This window comes from Anabrus simplex, chromosome 1, assembly GCF_040414725.1.
Source record: "Anabrus simplex isolate iqAnaSimp1 chromosome 1, ASM4041472v1, whole genome shotgun sequence".
Classification (NCBI taxonomy): Eukaryota; Metazoa; Arthropoda; class Insecta; order Orthoptera; family Tettigoniidae; genus Anabrus; species Anabrus simplex.
The window spans coordinates 1,172,733,963-1,172,759,213 of NC_090265.1; the positions used below are offsets into that span (position 1 = coordinate 1,172,733,963).

At 38.6% G+C, this 25,251-nt stretch overlaps 1 protein-coding gene across 1 annotated transcript in view; it reads right to left on the reverse strand.

Moving 5' to 3' along the window:
• RhoGAP93B (MyTH4 and RhoGAP_KIAA1688 domain-containing protein RhoGAP93B) overlaps positions 1 to 25,251 on the reverse strand; it is a 435,660-nt gene that overhangs the window by 53,740 nt on the left and 356,669 nt on the right. Inside the window, exons 13-14 of the mRNA XM_067151129.2 lie at positions 22,056 to 22,426; positions 17,195 to 17,456 (exon numbers count right to left, since the gene is read on the reverse strand). Coding sequence (XP_067007230.2) covers positions 17,195 to 17,456; positions 22,056 to 22,426 — 633 coding nt within the window. The remainder of the gene's footprint in view (positions 1 to 17,194; positions 17,457 to 22,055; positions 22,427 to 25,251) is intronic.

Below are 25,251 nucleotides of genomic sequence, written 5' to 3' on the forward strand. Positions count from 1 at the left end.
CACATACACACACTCAGTTAGATGTTGATCAAAGGGCCAAGAGACGTGAAAATCTGCAGTTTACAAACCATCGGGGAAAGTTCAAAACCTTTCATGAATAATCAAGCCACACCCACTCACTTTATTGGTAGATGAAAAAGTTAACACACAAAATCGAAGAAGCCGGTGATTGGTTAGAAAGTAATTACAGAAATTCTGGATTGGCTAAATTCAAAACTGGCGGAAAGAAAAGATAAATATTGCCAACCCACTAATATGAACAAAATTTAGTAAAGAGAAAACTAATGAATAGAAAATTTCTTCAAAAAGTTCTTTCACTTTGCACCAGGGTGCATGATCATAGTTTTTTAGTGACATCTGTTGTAGAAAGTCCAAACTTCTTGATAAATGGTAACCAAAACATGTTGAAATTCACACAGTCCTGGAGGCTTTACAATCACAAAATTAGGTAGTGACATCTTCTGAGTAAAAGTTTAAGTAGATCTAATTCCAAGTTCAGTGTTTCTCCTGTAGAGGGGTTCTAACTGGCGCAAAATTTAAATGTGCGGTGTAGAGGTGTACCGCCCCGTACAGACCTCACACCCCTCTCCCCCCCCAAATGTCCTTCCAAGGGGTAACACAGAAGAATTCTGAAAAAATTATTCAACTTTGAAGAACAATTTTTTTTTTTTTTTTTTTTTCTTTTTCTTTGTTGCTGCAGAATGTGAGATACATGTGAATATTTTTGATGGCTAGAACTGCCGCCACTATCGATATCCAGTTGAGGTCACCCGGACCCCTCAAGTACCCTCAGATACACCTCTTACGCTACTATGAGAGGGGTAGTCATTGTGAAGGACGCCGCAGATCAGAAGTGTATTACAGTCCCCAGATGAGTTGGCGGTTGGTGTGCCGCACTTCAGCCTTTGCCGGGAGATGGACTCCGCCGCACCGTACACAGGTAGACATCACGGGAGTGGATTGGGCTCGTACGCCACCTCAGTAGAGGTACGGCGCCGAACAGCTGCGGGGACACTGAAACAGTAAGATCTCGGCGACAGAAAAGTTTGTTGGTGACTTGAGCATAGAGGGTTTGATCTCTATTGGTGATGCTGAGGGCCGGGCAGCGTGGAAGATTTTCTTGCCACCGTGTGGAAATGCAGGAGGCGGGGGCTAGGTAATAGCCACTCAGGAATGGGCAGCAGGAAAACCGGAGGGAAAGATCGTACATTTAGTATACAGCTAAGATAATGCAATCAAGGTGCAGAAGGCCTTAGATTTACAGAAAACATAACCTTATAAGCTCCTGCTATAGTTTAGCGGCAATGAACAGAAAAACGAATTATACAGGTTTTATTTGGGAGATATGGACCCTAAAGATCCTCTCGATAGCTGGATTGCTCACCAATAATGTAACAGGAGTCAGGAAATCTAAAATGATGCACGGTCCATGAAATCTGGGGGCAAGCTTGCCCGCGGGAACAAAGTTATTAACCATGACTTGACTTCCTACTTTTAGATTGGTGGGCCTCCGTCCACGATCATATCTTTCCCTAACCTTTTCATGAGAAACTTTAAGATTGGCCTTAGCCTTCTTCCAAAGATCTCTGATATTATCGGGATCTATTGTGTCTGGTAGAATATCACTAAGTGACCAAAGGTTAGAGAGCGGCGTGTTAGTCACAAACTTACATTAAAGAAGCTGGAGTGAACTTATGAGATTCATGAACTGCCGAATTCAATCAAATTATTATAATTAATGAACCACTTTTCCAATACACAAATGAGATTTATAACTTGTAATGCCGAATTCAAAGCGAAGGCCAACCAATGCAGGGATGTATCCAACCTGGAACGATCCTCACGATGATAGGCAATGAGCGCCGATCTCAGATTACGACTGACCTGCTCAGCCAGCGATGGTTGAGGATAATACGCTGATATTGTTACATGTGAGATGGATAGATCAAAACAGAATTTACGGAAAAGATTGGAGGTAAATGCCTTAGCATTATCAGAAACTATGTATTGACATGGACCAAAAGAGGCAAAGATGGTATTCAAACAGGAAATGGTGGACTGAGCGGTAGCCAGCTTTGTCGGAAATAACCAGGAAAATCTGGTGAAACCATCTACACACACAAGAATGAATTTGTTGGCATTCCCCTTAGATTGGGGAAAGGATCCTACGTAGTCGATATAGAGGCGTTCCATGGGGCGCGACGCTTGATGAGAAGACAATAGACCTAGCTTAGTGGACAAGGTGGGCTTACTAAGCAAACAAGATTTACAAGCCTTTAACAATTCACGAATTTCACCATCCATACTTTTCCAAATAAACATCTCTTGGATCTTTTCTCGGGTTTTGAAGATGCCTAAATGCCCCCTAATGGGGTCTCATGGTAATACTTGAAGATCATACAAGGACAGCTGGAACCTCAACTTTCATTTTCTGATCGTGCTTCGACGGGCAACATAAAACCCCATTCCTCAACACATAAGGGACGACATGTTCCCCAGAAGAAAGGGTTTCCATAATGGGAGCCAGCACAGGATCTTCACGTTGATATTTTTCAATATCTCTAAACAACATGGGGGCATCAGTTAGAATAGCATTTACAACAGAAGGTATGGGGTTAAAATTGAAATAATTGATAAAGAGATTTAACCTATTCAACACAAAAGAATAAGAAATGTAGTGAATTACATTCTTATTTAATAATAAGTAGAAGTGGTACCAGTTTCGACCCTAGTCCAGGTCATCATCAGCCGATTAAAACATGAAAAACAATGCATAGGAAAAGGAGATAAAAGATCAAGTACACTCCGGATCAGTAGAAGAGGCGATATAAAAATGAACGGGGGTAGACACTGTAAAATTCAGAAGAAGTAAAATGTAAGTCACTTAAAAGAAAACAGTGCGTAATTTTCTGAGCAGCAGTATGGCACACGCAGTGTTAGGCAAAGTCTTATAACGTTTATGAATAGCGGAGAACGGTTAAATGAGCTAGTTTTTAAACACTGTCAGGCACAAAGTCATATCATAATCAAACACATATGAAGATCCATAATCATGCAGGAGTTGAAGATGAGTAGATCTATTGAAGTAACTTGCCAGCTCCCGGTGATCAGCGCGATATATTTAACATCAGGCACTGTGGTTTCAAACGCCAAAGTAAAATGGAGAATAGCTTGATGATCCAGTAATTTTCTTCAGTTGCGGGAAAGTAAGTATATAGATAAATATAATATAATTCAATATAATTGAATAAGTAATTGTGCTCTTATAGAATTCTAAGAACAGTTGACGTGAAAAACAATTGTGAAGAGAAAAAAATATAGTAAAAAGCGCAATACGGGAAACAAATGAAAACGTATATGCACAGTGCGCAATTTTTTAAAACGTAAAATATTCAGGTCATGATTGAAGTAGTCGAAATTGGTGCAAGGCAGGAGTTGAGTATGAATGAGAAGAACCGAAATGAAGGTGGAATTGATATTTTTTAAAGAAAAGATAGAATAAATTAATAGAGGAAGAGGAATAGTGTAATAAGAGAAGAATAAAATAAATTGATGTTAAATGGTGTTTAGGAAGGATAAGATAGAGAGATGAAGGAGGGGTAGTTTAGGGTGGGTTAGGAGGGTGGGTTATTGGAGGTAGAAAATGTGGGTAGGAACTTTGTAAGGCATGGAAAATAGAATTGGGGTTTTGAAATTTAGAATTTTTGAGAAGAAGAATTAGGAAGTCGAAAAGGGTATTGGGTTTTTCAGAAATGTCGTTTAAATTGAAATTAGGGTTGAAGTATTGATCGAGGTGAATAAAGCAATTTTCAGTAGTGTTTAAGAGAGGGCCTTTGTTTATGATTTTAAGTATTTTCATGTCTTTTTCAATATTGGTGAAACTATGCTTGGAGTCTTGTATGTGTTGTCCTATGGCGGAGAATCTATTGTATTTAATGGCGTTGATATGTTCGGAGTATCTGCTATTGAAGTTGCGGCCAGTTTGTCCGATGTAGGAGGAGTTGCAGTTGTTACATTTGAATTTGTACACTCCAGATTTAGAAAAAGCATTAGATTTATTTAGTGATTTAGAGTTGTGTAAAATATCAAAATTTCTATTGTTAGTTCTAAAAGAAATTTTCATGTTGTGTTTTTTTAAAATATTAGTTATTTTATAAGCATCTTGAGTTAAAGTGAAAGTGGAGAATGCAGTTGGTTTTGTTATGTCTTTAGATAAAGTGGTTTTAGGACGGTGTTTGAATTTGTTGATGATGTGGTTTATGAAAGAGTTGTTAAAGCCATTGAATTTAGCGATGTTACAGATGGTGTTCAATTCATTATTTAAATCCTTTTTAGACATAGGGGTGTTGAAAGCACGAAAAATTAAGCTGTTATAAGTAGCACGTTTATGTGCTTGAGGGTGCAAAGAGTCCTGTCGTATTGTGGTTACTGTTTGGGTTGGTTTTCTGAATATTTTATAAGATGAAAAAGAAGGATGTCTAGTGATAGCTAAGTCTAGAAAGTTAAGAAGATGTACAATATTATAGGGAAGAATCCACCTTTCAATACTCCGTAGTAAGTTGAACTAAAAAGTAGTTACAACCTGTTTATTGGGACCGGTTTCAACATATTTCAAGTGTCATCATCAGCCAATTAGCGAAGATCTTAAAACAACTAATATATTGAACACAGGCAAAAAAATTAACATTGTATCATATTGCAGCAATTCAGTTAATGTTCAAAACACAATAATCACAGTCAAGAGAGTAAACAGAACATCACTATCTTGCGCCGAAAACAAATATAGCTGAAGTTCATAAGCAGATCAAGTATGCACTTATGTAAAGTCGTTGCTAGGCAGGTCTTGTAGGCATTTGTTTCTCCGGCCGAAGAGTAAAAGGTGACGTGAATGAAGTCTTAGGAAAACAGTGTAGGATTTAATTTCGTCAAATTCAAAGTGGATATATAGGTTTTAAAATAATTTAAAACGTTAAAAAAGAATAAAGCCAAATAAAAATATATTAAAAAATAGGAAGAAATAATGAAAGAAATACGAGGTTCAAATCGAAACAACTTGCCGTAGTAATTGATAAAGAAATGATAAATAGAGAAAGGGGATGGGGAACGTTTATTAGAGGGTGGTGGTGGTGGTGGTTATTGTTATTAGAGGAAATACAATTGGGCAACAATCCTTTATATAACACTAATTCGAGGAAAAAAGAGGAAGAGGAGTGAGGAGCCTGGCACAAGTAAGTGGAAGCAATGCCAGGACTCAGCTAAGGGCCCCGTGGTCGCCAACCCACGCTCCGAAGTTCAGAGCCCCTGGGGCTCCTCACGTTCATCTATCCTGTCCGACCTCCCTTGGTCAACTCTTGTTCTTTTCCGACCCCGATGCTATTAGGTTTGCGAGGGCTAGGGAGTCTTTCATTTACACGCCCTTCGTGGCCCTTGTCTTCCTTTAACCGATATCTTCATTTTTCGAAGTGTCGGTTCTCTTCCTCTTTTTTCCTCGAATTAGTGTTATATAAAGGATTGTTGCCCAATTGTATTTCCTCTAATAACAATAACCACCACCACCACCACCACCACCACCCTCTAATAAATGTTCCCCATCCCCTTTCTCTATTTATCATTTCTTTATCAATTACTACGGCAAGTTGTTTCGAGTTGAACCTCGTATTTCTTTCATTATTTCTTCCTATTTTTTAATATATTTTTATTTGGCTTTATTCTTTTTTAACGTTTTAAATTATTTTAAAACCTATATATCCACTTTGAATTTGACGAAATTAAATCCTACACTGTTTTCCTAAGACTTCATTCACGTCACCTTTTACTCTTCGGCCGGAGAAACAAATGCCTACAAGACCTGCCTAGCAACGACTTTACATAAGTGCATACTTGATCTGCTTATGAACTTCAGCTATATTTGTTTTCGGCGCAAGATAGCGATGTTCTGTTTACTCTCTTGACTGTGATTATTGTGTTTTGAACATTAACTGAATTGCTGCGATATGATACAATGTTAATTTTTTGCCTGTGTTCAATATATTAGTTGTTCTAAGATCTTCGCTAATTGGCTGATGATGACACTTGAAATGTGTTGAAACCGGTCCCAATAAACAGGTTGTAACTACTTTTTAGTTCAACTTACTACGGAGTATTGAAAGGTGGATCCTTCCCTATAATATTGTACATCTTCTTATTTCTCTATTCAATAGGGAACAATCATGAAGTTTTTAACTTTAAATAGAAAGTTAAGAGTTTGGTTGTGTTCTGATTCGAGGGTGAATTTAATGTTAGAGTTTAAGTTGTTGAGATGAATAAGTGTAGAGGCTACGTTGGTTGATTCTTCATTTCAAATTACCGAAGTGTCGTCGACATATCTGGCCCAAAAGAGGATGTTGGAGAAATTATTATTATTATTATTATTATTATTATTATTATTATTATTATTGATTTTTGTGTTTTCTAAGAAGTCAAGGTAAATTTCAGCAAGAATGCCTCTATTAATTTATTCTATCTTTTCTTTAAAAAAAAAAAAAAAAAAAAAAAAAACAATTCCACCTTCATTTCGGTTCTTCTCATTCATACTCAACTCCTGCCTTGTGCCGATTTCGACTACTTCAATCATGACCTGAATTTTTTACATTTTAAAAAATTGCGCACTGTGCATATACGTTTCCATTTGTTTCCGGTATTGCGCTTTTTACTATATTTTTTTCTCTTCACAATTGTTTTTCACGTCAACTGTTCTTAGAATTCTATAGGAGCACAATTACTTATTCAATTATATTGAATTATACTATATTTATCTATATACTTACTTTCCCGCAACAGAAGAAAATTACTGGATCATCAAGCTATTCTCCATTTTACTTTGGCATTTGAAACCACAGTGCCTGATGTTAAATATATCGCGCTGATCACCGGGAGCTGGCAAGTTACTTCAATAGATCTACTCATCTTCAACTCCTGCACGATTATGGATCTTCGTATATGTTTGATTATGATATGACTTTGTGCCTGACAGTGTTTTAAAACTAGCTCATTTAACCGTTCTCCGCTATTCATAAACATTATAAGATGTTGCCTAACACTGCGCGTGCCATACTGCCGCTCAGAAAATTATGCACTGTTTTCTTTTAAGTGACTTACATTTTACTTCTTCTGAATTTTACAGTGTCTACCCCCGTTCATTTTTATATCGCCTCTTCTACTGATCCGGAGTGTGCTTGATCTTTTATCTCCTTTTCCTAGGCATTGTTTTTCATGTTTTAATCGGCTGATGATGACCCGGACTAGGGTCGAAACTGGTACCACTTCTACTTATTATTAAATAAGAATGTAATTCACTACATTTCTTATCCTTTTGTATTGAATAGGTTGAATCTCTTTATCAATTATTTCAATTTTAACTGTAATATTCTTCAATACGGAACAATGAAATTTTTAACTTTAAATAGGAGGTATGGGCTCGGGAAGAGAAGAACTATCTTCCAACTCGGAGGTCTCCACATCGTGAGCAAACATGCGGCTTAATCCATCCGCAACAACATTTTCTGATCCTCTAATATGCCCAACGTCAAACTGGAAGGCCGAAATCCTGATGGCCCATCGCGCTATACGACCAGTATGATGCGGCCTAGCTAAGACCCAACTTAAGGCTTGGTTATCTGTTTCCAAGTCGAACTTGACATGTTTCAGATAGAGGTGGAACTTCTCTATTGCAAATAAGACTGCCAAACCCTCAAGTTCGTAGATAGTGTTCTAGATGCATAGGCGATGGCTCGCCTTCCAAGTTCAGTCTCTTGAAGAAGCACTGCAGCCACCACCGCCGACGACGCGTCGGTTTGAACGATGAATTTCTTCGAGAAATCAGGCATAGCAAGAACAGGGGCATTACAAAGAGCTAATTTCAGGTCTTCGAAAGCGGCTTGTTGAGAAGGTCCCCACTCAAATTTGACGCCTTTCCTATGGAGTAAGTTCAAGGGCGCCGCTCTGTTAGCGAAGTTCGGAATAAATTTCGTGAAGAAATTAACCATGCCGATGAATCTGGCAATACCTTTGATGTCCTTAGGAGGCTTGAAATCACGGATGGCCTGTGTTCTAGAATGATCAACAGCAACACCATCGGGCGACACAATATGCCCTAGGAATGACATGGAAGGCTTAGCAAAAGCAACCTTAAGACAACTTCACAGTTAACCCTGCCCTACGAAGGCGATTAAGGACCTCTTTCAGATGATCTAGGTGTTCCTCAAAGGTCTCAGAAAATACGACGACATCATCAAGATAATGGTATAAGTATTCAAATTTGATGTCAGAGAAGACCCTATCTAGCAGTCTCGTTAGTACGGCTGGCCCTGTGGGGAGCCCGAAAGGCACGCAGTTGTACTCATACAAGTTCGAATCCGTGGCAAAAGCTGCGAGATGTTTGGATTCTTCGGCTAGAGGGATTTGATTATACGCCTGATTTAGGTCTAAGATGGTAAAGAACTTTGCTTTCCGAAACCATGAAAAACAAGAGCTCGGGAAGGGGCACAGATTGTAACACCACCTTCCGATTTAAAGCCCTATAGTCAATCACAGGCCTGAAGCCACCTTGACGTTTCGGAACTAGGAAAATAGGCGATGAGAACGCCGACTTAGAGGGTCAAATTATACCATATTTTAGCATTTGATCGATGATCTCCTTGAGAGCCTTCATTCTGATGATGATGCTTGTTGTTTTAAAGGGCCTAACATCGAAGGTCATCGGCCCTAACCTTCATTTTAGGTGGAGATAACCTATAAGGTGGAAACCTAACGGGGATCGAATCCGTAACCTCAATCTTGTATTCAATAAGTTCAGTAACTCCAAGAGTATCAGAAAAGACATCAGGAAACGACTGACACAATTTATGAATACTACCAGCCTGCTCCCCAGGTAGATGTCTAAGGTCTAACAACATCTCATCCTGGGTAGGCGAAACAGATGAACATGACACAGAATTACATTTTAACAAGGGAATTTTACAATTATTAGCAAACTTGAAGGTGCATGACTTGCTCTGAATGTCGAGCACTAGACCGGTATGAGACATGAAATCTGCTCCTAATATAATGGGGCAAGACAAGTTCTTAGCGACGAACAATTTTACTTTCCAAGTGAATTTCAAAATGCGAATTTTGGCAAAGATGATACCTAAAATTTCTAATGGAGAAGAGTTCGCTGAAACGCATTGAACCAAAGACGAACAATAATCAGACAATTTACAGACAAACTTTAATTTAGAGTACCATTCAACCAAAATAATAGAACAAACGCTCACAGAGTCTAATAGGGCAGTCAGCAGTTCATTATTCAACTCAATTTTCAGAAAAGGTACAAGTGTGGGAGTCTCCGCCGCAATCCTAAGACATTCTTTAGGACCTTCGAATGACAAATTAGAAGAGCCCTGACTTTTGCCTGAGCTTTCCCTGGGTTTAACAGGGGCTGAGCCTGAAGAAGGTGAGCACGCCGACTCAGCCGAAGCCACTAGTCACTTTTGACTATTTGCGTTGGTTAAAGTTGCACCAGAAGTTGAACAGGAGGGGGTGCTACTGACATTCGGGCAATTCTTGGCAATATGAGAAAACGAGCCACATTTAAAACAGCCTTGGGATACCCTGCTCCATTCTTTGGCCGCTCGATTTTATTACTGGGCACTTGTTGCGGAGATGTTCCGTAGACCCACACGCATAGCACTTACGGGTGGTGATGGTTCGGCGAAGTTGAGGTCGAAAATTACTCGAGGACGGAGGGGGCTCTTTAGCGACACGTAATGTGTCGGCATACCTAACTCCTTCGGCTGAGACAGCCATACCTTCTAACTCAGCAAAAGTTTGCAGACGCGACGCAAAACACAAGTATGACCTGTAGGATAGCGAAATCCCTTCCACAATAGCCTGCACAATTTGATCTTCTGGGAAATGAAGAGCAAATACCCTTGTGTAGAATGTAATGCCTTGGATGAAGTCGACAAGATTTTCATCCAGTCGCTGTACCCTGTAATAATACTTTTGTATTAAGGAAGACCTGGCTCGAGCCGGAATGAAATTAGCTAGCAGATGGGCGTGGAAGTCTTCTATAGATGATTGTTCAGCAATAGCTCTGACTATCTTGTCCGAGAGGACACCAATGGAGTAAGGGTAAATAATCTGCAGAATTTGAGAAGGGGAAAGAGAAAACACAAGAGCGTGAAACTCAACTAAAAATCGTAAAAATGAAATGACATTGCTAGTAGAATTGACCTAAAATTTAGAAATTCCCCTAAGTAACATAGCCAAAGGATGAGGCAAACTACTAAAGCCCGGTGGCATAACAGGTAATGGCCTAGTGGGTGAAGAGGTTACAGAGACAGCGTTATTCAAAAAGAAAGGTGGAATTGAGGTACAACGATCAAACTCATTTCCTAATGGGGCAGACGTCTGTTGAGTAGCCACAGATTTTCTACTTTCTTCACCCTTGGAAGAATCCTCCTCATTAGCTATGTTTACCACAGGGGCTGGTCGGTTTTGGGAGCTGCTGCCCCAGTTAACAATTGACTAACCTTACTGGACATTTTAGAAAGGTGTTCAACAACAGCACTAGCCTCCTTCCCTTGAACTTCGTTTAACTTATGAGACAATAGATCGCTAATTCTATTGTAAAAGTGAAACAGTCTAGCGTGTACTCTTTTAAGTTGATTTGGAGATGGATCACTTACTTCAAAAAAACTAACTACAGATGCTAGTTCAGTAGTGTTGTCCGTGACCGTAGAGAGAGCCTCATCAATATCTTTCTCTCCCAAAGTTGGGATACTAATTGGCAATTCAAGGGATTCCTTAAGCTTGGTGGTATCCGCCGCAACCGTGCCTCCAGATTGAACATTTCTATTAGTTAATTCACAAATCAATTCCTCCTTGCGCGAGTAGCCGGGATGGAGAACTTCGCGAGGGCCGGACATGATGACAGAAATCTACAAATTTAGAAAATAGGAAAAAAAATTCCAGCGACTGAGAAAATTGTTAGAGTACCAGTCAAATCGAATGTTTAGCCATCAATAGGGGCCTAATTGAGACCCATTCAACCACGCTCTGCTGCCACTTGTTCCGGGATATCTGTGGAACAGCAGAGGTGAAAGAAGGTGCCGGGATGAATGGGTCTAACTACAGAGTCAAAGTTAATTTAAAATTTTAACCAAGGTTATATTTTCCAGAAAACAATGGAAATTTGACAGCTTTTCACTTAAGGGAAATTACAAAGACATAGCAATCTAAAAACAAAACTTAGAAGGATCCAAGAATTTTAACTCTCTTGGGCTACAAGCCCCTAGTTTTACAATTTCGAGCTCCTAGCTTGACGCACACATTTGTTCAAGGGCAGAAATCCCCTAATAACATGGAGCACTTGCTCCAACTTTACAATGTCAAGCCTCCCAGAGGCCTTCTTACAACACTAGAAAAGAGCTGACATGCTCTCAGTTTTTCAAGCCTATTCAAGGCAATATCAGACCTTACAATTACTTGCCATCAAGGCATAACTTACATAAATGAAACGGGGGTATCTCGTACCCAACCTACTGGGCCTTAGCAGAAAAAGAACAGGTTAAGTAAATGGCCCAAAACACCACGCTGAATGGAGGCGTGTAGGCCTACTTGCACTCCTAAAAATGCATTCTTAAAACCTAAAAGGCACTAGGCCGATGAAACAGGGGCTATTCCCAAACTATGAAGGTGACTCGTATAAGAATAATTTAAGACATTACAGAAAGGAAGAAAACCAGTTACAAAACGTAGTCACCTCAAACCAATATGAAGGGGAGCTCAAGAGGGTAAATCACTCTCTATCCCCGAATTACAGTTGCAGATTTCATGAAGTTTTTACATAAGCCGGCAGAAAATTACATTTTTAGAAAAGTAGGTTACATGGTAAAAGTTTCGGACCTTTCCCGTGGATTAAACTGCTGAGCTAGCCAGAAATAAAGATGTTAAATGGCCATTACCTTGCTGAAGAACTGGTGCCTGATGAAAGAGGCACCACCCGCCTCCTGCTTCACATACACACACTCAGTTAGATGTTGATCAAATGGCCAAGAGACGTGAAAATCCGCAGTTTATAAACCATCGGGGAAAGTTCAAAACCTTTCATGAATAATCAAGCCACTCCCTCTCACTTTATTGGTAGATGAAAAAGTTACACACAAAATCGAAGAAGAAGCCGGTGATTGGTAAGAAAGTTACAGAAATTCTGGATTGGCTAAATTCAAAACTGGCGGAAAGAAAAGATAAATATTGCCAACCCACTAATATGAACGAAATTTAGTAAAGAGAAAACTAATGAATAGAAAATTTCTTCAAAAAGTTTGTTCACTTCGCACCAGGGTGCATGATCATAGTTTTTTAGTGACATCTGTTGTAGAAAGTAACAAAAACATGTTGAAATTCACACAGTCCTGGAGGCTTTACAATCACAAAATTAAGGTAGTGACATCTTCTGAGTAAAAGTTTAAGTAGATCTAATTCCAAGTTCAGTGTTTCTCCTGTAGAGGAGTTCTAATTGGTGCAAGATTTAAATATGCGGTATAGAGGTGTACCGCCCGGTATAATAATAATAATAATAATAATAATAATAATAATAATAATAATAATAATAATAACAACAACAACAACAGAGCTTCTTAAACATCTACGAAATAATTCTCTCCAAGAACTCACACAAATCATACAAGAAATTTGGACAACGGAAAAACTACCAGAAAATTGGACAAACGCCCTCCTCGTTCCACTTCACAAAAAAGGTGACCGAACAGATGTGAACAATTACAGGGGAATTTCCCTGGTGCAAGTCGCATACAAAATCCTCTCCGCAGTCCTCCTCCAAAGAACACAGGAAAAACCAGAACCACTCATAGGCGAAAACCAAGCAGGCTTCAGGCCCCACAGATCCTGTGCAGAACAGATACTCAACCTGAAAACCACCTTGAAACTACGACACACAAGAAAACAACCCACAATCTGCACCTTTGTGGACTTCCAGAAAGCATATGACTCCATTGACTGGAAATCCCTCTTCCAAACACTGAGTGAATACAGACTGGACAACAAGACTCAAAAAATCATCAGACTAACTCCCACCAACACAACCTCCCAAGTAAAATTCATGGGAAATATATCTGAAAAATTTCAAATAAAAACCCGTGTCCGCCAAGGAGATGGACTTTCCCCACTACTCTTTAACATAGCCCTCAGCAAAATCATGAGAGAATGGGAACAAGCTCTAAAAGCTCAAGGAAATTGGCAACCATTAACTATGACAAGAAAACATGTAAAACTCTCCTGTCTCGCTTTCGCAGATGATCTTGCGATCCTTGCAACAAACGAACAACAGGCAATCAGCCAAATCGAAACCCTCAAGAAATGCTCAGAAAAATTCGGCCTACAAATCTCCTTCTCAAAAACCAAGGTCATGTGCAACCACTGCAGCCTCCAGGATTTGAAAACGAAATTTGGCACAATCGTAAAGTAACCGAGTTCCGATATCTCGGAGAAATTATAGTACCAACAGGAAAAGAACAGAAGGCCCTCGAGGTCCACATCCAGAAAATGAAGAGAGCCCTCGGCCGAACACAAAACATTTACAACAAAAAATGCCTTTCAATCTTCACCAAAATTTGACATTACAATACTGTGATCAAACCTGAAATACTATACACAAGTGTAACACTGGATCTCCACAGGAAAACAGTACTGAAAGACATCCTGAAAGAGGAAGGTAAAATCATCAGAAAAATTCTCGGCCCAAAACACACTGACGAAGGATATAGACTGCAATCTTGTACAAAAACCGAGGAGCTCTCAAACCTTGCGGCCGACATCAGTAAAAGACGCCTGAAATTTTATGGACACATCAAATGCCTTCCAGAAAACAGACTGACAAGAATCTTACTTGAGGCAACAGAAAACTTCAAAACAAATAGGTGGACAAGAGAAATCCGCCAAGACCTGAAAATATCAGGAATCAATGTGGCCGACATCACTGACCGAACCTGCTACAGAACGAAAATCAACAAGTGGGAAGTAGAGTCAGAGAGAAACGACAAGAAGAAGACAGGAGCTAAGTGGACAGAACGAAGAACCACGATGAGAGAAAAATTGAAGGCTGCCTGGCAAAGAAGGAAATGCACAACTTCGAAGTGAGCTTTGCGTGATCAGTTTTCTGGTCTTTTTCGCATATAATAATAATAATAATAATAATAATAATAATAATAATAATAATAATAATAATAATAATAATAATAATAATAATAATTATGCTGCATGTATTCCGCAAATTCCCCTCGTCTCTTTCGGGGTACGTCTTGGCTACCTAGTAGCGTCCTTTAAGATTTACATTTAGCCTTATATCTGCTATGTTAGGCTTTTACGGTTTAATATTTCTTATTTATATGCTTAGTATGTGTGTCAATAACTTTCTTTGGATGTGTTTCAAATATTTGATATTCTCCCTCCCCCCCCTCTGTATGTTACTCGCGTTGTTTTTATGGCAACGTGTCTTCCCCTCTTATCTAGACAATTGGGCTAGCTTTCCCCCTCTCACCCCGTCTGCCACTCGATCTGCTGTGTCCAGATGCGGACTAGGTCAGGGACTTGAACTGTAAACAGCGGCCTGGTAATAACTCTGTGCTTGGAGTGACAGCGGGCTGGTCCCGCTCGGATTTTGAACCCTTGACTGTCCATGGTGTTGGAGGTTAGAAGTTAACTAAATAAAGATGGGAGTTTTAGCAGGGGTAACGAAGGGAGGATATCATTTTACGATTTGTGAAACTTTTGCTAATATGAGATGTTTGTACTACAGTTCCCTTTAAGTAGAAGAACACGTCCTGGCACTTTGGAATTTGCTGCCACCTTTGTGGTCAGTTGGGTTAAAATGTTGAACTGTAACTTGTTTATTCCCTGTTAAACTGGCCGTGAGCCGAGTTGTTTAACTCACGTCCCTTTCTTGAGTCGTAGTCTAGCGACCTTGGATTTATGTTGTATGTTAATGCTTAACTACTACCTAATGCCTTGCCTTAAGCAAATTGGGAGTAAGGCCTGGTTAGAGGCAGCTCAAATATGTTAATACCTCACTGTATTTAGGATTTATTGAGACCCTTGATGTATGATTCGTATTACGATGTTCAGAATTATGAAAATTTGTGAACTCATAGAGAAAATAAGCAAGGGTGTGAGTCTGTACGTGTTAGCGACTAGAGTCACTGTGTGCATGAGGTGCCTTGAAAACTGAAGGGAGCATTGAAGAGTTGAAACTCACTTTCATGTTTTTATTGTAATTGTAATTCTATATTATATTTTTGGAGCATGAGGCCCGGCCTTTATGTACTTGTTCTACAGCCCAAGGCTGACTTAAGCTTTAAAACATGTATCTTTTACATTAATTGTACATGTTAACATACCAAAGGAAAACCCAGCAAGAGAATTGCATCCGTAATGAATGAGTTAATTCTCTGAAAGGTACGCTATCTTTAACCAGGACCGGGCCGTACGCTTTTTCCTTTCCTTCTCCTGTGTGGGAATGATAGAGAAACTATGCAGGGGTACAGAGTGGTAACCCGGAACGTGGTTGTACAGGCCTGGTTTCAATTCGAGTATTGTTCCGTTTACCTTTGATGTGTACTCTTGGAATTCTTTCGATCTGTGGGTCTAACAGTGTTAGAACATAATGGTGGCTCGAGATGTCCCTTATCTGGGGTCCTTGCGAAAGGAGGAGTTATTACACGAACTGCTCATCAGGAACGTGCAGTCAAAAGGAACTGTGAAAAGCGATGAGAATTTACTAAGATTGAACCTTGACAAACCTATAACTGTGACTGTTTATACTGACAGCGAGGTCGGTGGGGTGACGTCCTTGATTCGGGCAAACTTAACAGAGATCATCTCAGTCATAGATTTTTTGGAAACTGATATTGCTTCGGTTCATCAGTTAAAGAGAGTTCAAGGTCGTCTGAACCACTATTAACAAAGGATAGAAAATTTGCGCTCCTTAGAACTTAAAGATGACCTTAAGGGTCAGGTTGAGGCATTGCGATCGGAAGCCTCCGCATTATTAGACAAGGTTGATTCATGGTTGATGAGGGTCTCGGCTAAAACTAAGAACACTTTCCCTCCTACTATTCTTGCTGAAAGTGAGTCGAATAAGGTAGTTGACGAAGTCAAGTTAAACGGGCAGTCGCCCCCTTTGCCTATGCCTTTCACGCAAGGATCCTTTGAAAAAAGTGAGATCATGTTTACAGTTCCACCACTAGTAAATAAAATAGCAACTGATGGACAAGAAATCAAAAGTGCTGATAAATTTACGTATTTAGGAGAAATTATAACTTGTAATCTTAATGAGAAATCAGCTTGGCATAAGAGAATAATTAATTAAACAAAGCAAATTATATTACCAAGACTACATACAACAAAGAAAAGCTTATTGATAGCAGCAAACTTACAACATTATAAAACAGTTACATGACCAGAAATACCTTATGCTAGTGAAACCAGTTTTAAAACTACTAATACAGCTGAAATAGACAAAATACCTAAGACAGAAAGAAGAAGAATTAGAACATGCATAAATAAGCAATATTAAGTTAATGGACAATGGAGAATAGCATCAAAAAAACAGTTTAAAAGGAAATTGAACTGGTATTGAGCATGATTAGGAAAAAAAAAAACTTATATCATTCTTTGGACATCTTATTAGAACACCTGACACCAGAATTAGCAGAAAAATAATTGAAAAATTATGGAATAGCAAGACCAAGATTAAGAAATTAAGGCTGATATTAAAGAACTAAAAATAACAATATATGATCTTAGAAACAAAACCAAAAAAATTAAGATACTTCAAGACACTCACACCAGGCTACAGACCAAGATTAATGAAAGAACTAAGGGGAGGGTGTTTTCAGTTGAAGAATGGAAGGCAGAATCTCTCAGAATGAATAAATATTGGGCTGATAGGAAATCAAAAAATCCTGTGCATAATTGACTAGAGTGGTCCAATGTAGGCTGTAAAAAGTAAAATATAAATAAAATTACTATTATGAGAGGTATTTAAATTATTACAATTATCACCTAACAGTGGGTCAGGACTCATGAATAGGCACAATTAACACCACAATATGGACCAAATTTAATATTAGTATGTTTGAGTAGTTTTACTTACCCTGGCCTGTTCAATTTCATCAACTGTAGGCTTTCGAGGAGATTTCTTGCCAGTACAGCCAATTCGCTCCAATCGCTTACAGCTCACAGTAGCATAATGACTAATCTGAACATGAATGGGCCATTTCCCTACCTCAGGAAAGTCAAACCCTGGGTCTCTGTGACGATTCATATAACCATCTAAATAAGGTTGGAACTTTGGTGAAGGTGGGAAAAATGCCAGACAGATAGCCATTAGCTCCCAGCCTCGTCGCAAACTCTCCCTGAAATGATGAGCAAAATATGTTATGTAGTATTTTAAGAGTGATAAATTAATATACACCAGCACACTTCTCTCTTCAACAACCCCCTCTTGTGTTCCTAAAACAAATGACACTTATCAGATTAAGTCTGAATAGAGAAATATTATATGCCATATGAAATCAGAAATTTAATAATTTATTTTCACCATCACACTGTACTTGAAATAGACTTTCAGCTTATTAGGTTGTATTTTATAGCAATAGTATATGCCAAACAGATGCCAAGTATAGAACAAAAATGGCCGACTGGATACCGGTAAGAACTGAACCCACAGCCTTTGGATTTCATGTCCAATATTCCACCATTGAGCTACAGAGTGGCCTTGCCATTTCTGTTCTGTTGGCTGGGGTCTCAGTTACAGGTCTGGCCCGACTGCCAACACAACTGTAGAGTGTGCTAGTCATCTGCTGTGGACCATCTGAATTGAATATTTTCTTCCCTGACCACATTGTACTTGAAATAGACTTTCAACTTATTAGGTTGGGTTAAACTTAACAACAGTTACCCCCTGTGGGTGGGGGCAGTAGAACAACACCCACGGTATCCCTTGCCTGTCATAAGAGGTGACTAAATGGGGCCCCAGTGACTCTCAACTCGGAAGCGTGAATTCCTTAGCTGAGTCCTGACATTGTTGTGGTTGACTTACTTGTGCCAGGCTCCTCACTTTCATCTATCCTACCTGACCTCCCTTGGTCAATTTTTGTTCTTTCCTGACCTTGACGGTATTAGGTCACAAGGCCTAGGGAGTCTTACATTTTCATACCCTCCATGGCCCTTGTCTTTCTTTGGCCGATACCTTTATTTTTTGACATGTCAGACCTCTCCAACTTTTTTCTCTCTGATAGAGGATGGTTGCCTAGTTGTACCTCCTCTTAAAACAATAATCCCCACCATTACCACCATCATCACCCAACAACAGTTACCACAGCATAAATTTGGTTATCTCGAAAGGTAGATCATATACATAGTACCTTGTATTAATAGTAGGAGAGTGATTTAGGTTCACTGTCAAGGCTAGAGACCCAACAACCTGCCTTGAAATATGTTTCATTTTAAAAGAAAATATCATAAATGGTGCAATATGTCCCAGGCCATGGCATCTTTCCCAAAATTTAACTCAGGAGGTCTTTTAACCTTAATGATAAAATCCAGAAACAAAATCTATTCCCTAATAAATGGTCATGCACCAACTAACATTAATAACAAGGAAGCACCTGACAAAGAGCAGCAGTTTTGGAATCTGCTAGACAACATTTTGCAGCAAAGAATTCTGCATCATCATGTTAAAATCCTTATGGGTGACTTCAATGCACAAATTGGAAAAGAAAAGAAATATCGATAGTGAGTCGGAAAATGGTCTGGCCATACACAAACTAATAAGAATGGAATGTGACTCATTGAGTTATGCAGAAGCCATGATTTATTTTTCAAATCGAACTTTTCTTAAGGTCACAAGGTCACGAGGCCTAGGGAGTCTTTCATTTTCATGCCCTTCATTGCCCTTGTCTTTCCTTGGCTGATACCTTTATTTTTTGATGTATCGGACCCCTCCAATTTTTTCTCTCTGACAGAGGATGGTTGTCTAGTCATACTTCTAAAACTAAGACTTGGGTCACACCTAATTCCTTATTAGTTGAAGAACAACTGGATCATGTGCTGATTTCCCGCTTTCATACGTCAGAAATCATGAAATTCAAAGTCCTGAAAGGACTAGATTTAGACCCTGATCATTGTCCAACAAAATTTTCCCAGGATATACTCCCTGAAAAAAGAAACTTTACGAAGCAAGCACCACAATGAAAATATGACACAGAGGTTATTAAAAACAATGAAAACTTTAAGAAAGAAAGAGAACAATTAGATCCATAAAATTTGACACAACGTCAAGCAGGACTCTTACAAACAGCCGAGAACATAGCACCATTAACAAGAACAAGAAAACACCCATGGTGGACAAATTAATGTGACAAGTTAATTCAACTTAGGCAAACATGGCATAATTAGTCAAGCAATAAAACTCCAGCCACCTTTCAAGAACTTCAAAATGTTAGAAAAGTTGTAATAAAGTCAATAAGGAAAATTCATAAACAAAGTGAGGATATAAAATTGCAATGTATAGCAGATGACTTTAACCAACATAAGTCAAGGAATTATTATAGAACTTTCAAACAAAACTTAACCAAATATTCCCCTCCATCACTCCATTTTGTCAACGAAAATGGAGAAACGGCTTATACCATTGATGATAACCGTAAAATCCTTGCAGTATACTTTTCCAAATTACTTAACAGTGAAACTCCTCTGGAAAAGTCAGTTCACTTTTTATCAAAATAATCAAGACTCAACCCCACCAACTGCCCAAGAAATTAGAGAAACCATTCAATCACTAAAAAATAACATGGCCTCAGGGGAAGATCAAATAACTGCAGAACTTTGGAAAAATGCAGGAGAAAATTTCACCAAAACACTTAACAATATTATGTCGGGACATTTGGTAATCTGAAAAGATACCCAAGGATTGGAAAATGGTGATAATACACCCCATACACACACACAAATAAAAGAAAGTAAAACGGACCCAAACAAATACTGAATTTGTCTCCCTTCTCCAAATCACATATAATTCTCTCCAAAATTCTACTAAACCATGCAAAGCATCAATTGGACCACCAAATCGGTGAATACCAAGGTGGATTCAGAAAGACGAGGTCATGCACAGAGCAAATTTTGACTCTAAAAAACATTATAGCATATTTTCAAAACACATCTAACAAAAATGATGTTATCACATTTGTTGATTTCAATAAAGCTTATCTTGTGATACTATAGATCGCATCTCACTACTTACTGTTTTAACAGAATTTAGACTTGACCATAAAAACAAGAAATATTATAAAAGATACACTGACCGAAACGAAAGGTAAAGTAAAATTCACGGGCGGATGTAGTGATGAGTTTGAAATAAATACAGATGTACGTCAAGGTGATGGGCTCTCCCCTTTACTGTTTAATTGTGTTCTTGAGAAAGTTGTCAGAGAATGGAGAAAAGCAGGTGCACCATGTCACCGACTAGGAGCAAAAATTAAGGGTATTGACATAGACTGTCTAGTGTTTGCTGATGATATGGTGCCAATTTATTGCCAAACACATCTCTGATGCCCAGAAACAGAGTGCTATATTGGAAGAGCAAGCAACAAAAATAGGACTTAAAATTTTGTATTGAAAAACTAAATTTATGACAAATATCAAAAATGCTCCATCTGAACTTACCATTGATATGAATAAATTTGCAAGAGTAAAGGAATTTAAGTACTTAGGTGAATGGATACCTGAAAATGGCAATGAAAATAAATCAGTAACTTCAAGAATTCAGAAAATGGAAATTGTTTTTCAACACACAAAGAATGTTTATAATAAAAATTGCTTGTTCTGGAACAGTAAAATTTGTCATTACTTAACAGTGATCAAACCTGAAGCTCTTTATGATTCAGAAACGCTCAATTTACACCATAAAAATTTAAAGGAACCATTACAGATTAAAGAAAGGTATACCGTGCGAAAAACCTAAGGGCCCAGAATTAAAAATGGGATACATTACCCCAAACCCAACTCGGAAATATATTTTAAAATATCTAAACTTGCCGATGCGATGAGAGTGTGACAAATTCAATTTTTAAGCTATTCAGAAAAAATGAATAACACTAGACTTACTTATCGAATACACAAATTTCTGCAAAATAAATGTACGATATCAAAATGGTATAAGTATGTAGAGAAAGACCTCACTGAATTAGGATTACCAAATCTACAGGACAGAAATTTAATCAGGAAAATCGTTCACACAATGGGATTTGAGTCACCGCGGACTGAACAGATGTTTACTGTCATGCCTTGAGACTTGAGATAGGCGCATGCACAAACTTCTCGTCGGACGACTATAGTAATATGACTCATTTCTCAACAGTTTCCATGTTAGAATGGAAACAACATTGAGGGCAGTTCACTAAGAGGGAGAGAGAATGTGTGTGTGAATGTACAATACAAGCACCAAGGCACTTTTTGAAATTTAACCCCCCAATTGCCAAGGAGGCTCTTTACTATGCATCCTTAATGACCTAGGCCAATGGAGAATCAAGTGTCCAGTTTGAGGCTCTTTACTATGCATCCTTAATGACCTAGGCCAATGGAGAATCAAGTGTCCAGTTTATCTCTCTTCTGGTCAAAGTTTGCAAAATTGTTTCCCATCTCACCAACAAGAAAGTATCCTTTCCTGCGTGATGTAACCTATCAACTTTATGTTACCATAACCTTGTTCACACAAGGGGATTTGAGTCACCACGGACTTCATGACCTAGGCCAATGGGGTATCACCTGTCTAGATTATCTCTCTTCTAGTCGAGGTTTGCAAAATGCAGATCATGGTGATTGATTGACTTTATAATCTCCAATGAGGTTCACATGCATTTATTAAAAATAGGTTTAGTAAAACACAGAAAACTGTCAGCAAATAAGGATCACAAACACAAACAAGTAACAAAACAAACAAAATAATTACTCACCTACGTGGGTTTTCAGTAGTCTGACGACAGATCTGAATATAGAGTTCGTCACGCAACCCTGGTTTGGTATAGCCATAATTGCAGATGTCTAGAGCAACACTATTTAAAGTCATTCCCATCTTGGCCTTACGATCACTCATGTAGATTTGCACAAGCTTGAACAAATCACACGCATCCTTCTTCAAAGCTTTATCCGACACAACCAACATGGGCTTACGAATAGGGTCTTTGGACCAAGATAACATGTCTCGCACTGAGAATTTCTTACGGAAGATACCTTTCTTGTGAATGTTCAGATTGTCTTGAGCATACTTCTCAATGTCACTTTCTGAAGGCAGTTTCTTTTCACGACTCAGAACTACCCGTGGAGACTGTAAAACAAAGGAATGCATTACTTCATTGAATAACTTTTTTTTTTAACTTACACTATTAAGTATATTACAACATTCAAGGAAGCAATCTTGCAAATATAATTGAAGTGAGTGATCATATTTACAGCACCAAGAGCAAGGGTTTGGGATGAAAGAGAACAGTCTCAGTCTCTATGCAGAACTCCCATTGTCCCCCCATTCACTGTTAAAACTGATAGCTTCTACTTCCTCAAACAACATCACGAACAAGTCTCCTTGTCACAGAAGCATACAAGTTACAGTAGAGACAGTGAAAAAGTCAATGGATGGCACAGTAGCTGTTTAGTGTATACGGAATTCAGATCGAACACACTGATGAAAAAGGATAATCATACTAAGAACCATTCGAGAATAGGAGGGAGAACACACATATTACTCTTCAATAACTCTGTAATTTCAGTGATCTTTCAAAACATAATAAAAAAAATAGACATGATATGGGCTCTTGGGCTTATGCCGTGTCAAGAAAACAAGGTTTCACAGTGAACTTTTCTCCGCGTCTTCAGAAGAAAATCTTGACTGTTCACAGGGAAGATTTCTACAATAATGACGGTTTGAATTTAAGAATGCTTGACCGTTGGAGCTGTAGTGGTAGGCTCATTCATCACCAGGTGGCTCGCTGTATGCTGGCACAGCATCCGACGATGTCATCTCCGTTACTTCTCAAGCAAACACGTTATGATAGAACATCTTAATTGGAGCTTCATGTTGTCGTCAGGTCCCACTTGGGAGACTAGCGCTATGCCGCCATACAGTGAGCCACCTGATGGTTTTTACAGCGATTGTCTAAACGTGAAAAACTCTGTGGTCATCAGTCTATACTGACAGGGAAAATTGTGAAGACGATGATCAAATTGTGTAGGGGAAAAAACATAAAGGAATGATCGCTTGAAGAATAAGACAAGATGGAGTCATGAAAGGAAGAAGGACTCCCTTTAGATTAGATTCCCTAATATCACGGAGTCACGAAAAAACTAAACGTAAAGGCTTACATATCAAAATCCCATAAAATTGATCAACACTAACATTACACTGACTATTGTTTGTTGTGATGTGCTTTGTCTCTTCTGCCGTCACACGTCTCTGATAAACGGGATTACTGTTGTGTCCCAAGTAGAACAACCTGTTTGAATACTAGCAGAAAGTAGCTGGGGAGTTAGATAACTTTCTTTTTTAGCATGCCAATCCTCTGATTCATACATGTTCTGGTATGTGACACACTGGCTCATCATAGTATTTCAGCTATTCGATCCTTGCTCTGAGACACTGATAGGAATGAGGAGTGTGCACACTTAATGCAAAATAGCAGAGCAGTGTTCACCACTGTTTGTAGCTGGGTCAATCCAGCTCAATTACCTGGCATATGCCAGTGTAGTACTGTTTGTAAAAAGTAAGAAACTGTGTAGTTTTTTTTTTTTTATCTAATCAAATATTTCATATAACACCATTACTTTTAACCATGACATTCCAGTCAGTTAATACCATATTCTGAAAAGAAAAATGTCATTGTAATGACCTATGTCAAGTTCAGTTTAATACTTCTCTGTGTCTGTTACAACAACACAGGAAAACGGATGGGTGGATTTTAATGAAACTTGGTATTTCATTTTAGAATAAAGTCAAATAGAATCTTAGCTACAAGTTGTCCACAACATTTCAACAGGAGGGGGTACTTCAGGAGGTGCCTAAAGCATAAAACTCTATGTATCTCTCTTATGGTTGATTTTACACAAAAAAAACCTCATGGAAAATTTTTGTTCTATGCCTTTTTCCGATACTGTGAAAAATAAGGGAAATATCAAGTGACAGCAGTGTGAAAGTTTAAGTCTGAGATCTGGTAACTAGCTCTATAAACTAAAGAGAGTTGTTATGGAGATCATTCCAGCAACGTTTGACAGGCTCTGTACATACAGTATGTCAGTATGTTTTTAATATTAAACCAATACTTGGCTATCTTTTATACCAGATGGAAGAAATCAAATCAAGATCAGAATACATACATACATACATACATACATACATACATACATACATACATACATACATACATACATTATCATTATAGACAGTTATGCCTTTCAGTGCTCAGTCTGCAAGCCTCTGAGAATTTACTAAACATCGCCACAATCCTTGATTTGCAACTAGTGTTGTGGCCTCATTTAGTTCTATACCTCTTATCTTTAAATTGTTAGAAACTGAGTCTAACCATCGTCGTCTTGGTCTCCCTCTACTTCTCTTACCCTCCATAACAGAGTCCATTATTCTCCTAGGTAACCTATCCTCCTCCATTCGCCTCACATGACCCCACCACCGAAGCCGGTTTATGCGTACAGCTTCATCCATCGAGTTCATTCCTAAATTGGCCTTTATCTCCTCATTCTGAGTACCCTCCTGCCATTGTTCCCACCTGTTTGTACCAGCAATCATTCTCGATACTTTCATGTCTGTTACTTCTAACTTATGAATAAGATATCCTGAGTCCACCCAGCTTTCGCTCCCGTAAAGCAAAGTTGGTCTGAAAACAGATCGATGTAAAGATAGTTTCATCTGGGAGCTGACTTCCTTCTTACAGAATACTGCTGATCGTAACTCCAAGCTCACTGCATTAGCTTTACTACACCTTGATCCAATCTCCCTTACTATATTACCATCCTGGGAGAACACACAACCTAAATACTTGAAATCATTGACCTGTTCTAGCTTTGTATCACTAATCTGACATTCAAGTCTGTTGAATTTCTTACCTACTGACATCAATTTAGTCTTCGAGAGGCTAATTTTCATAC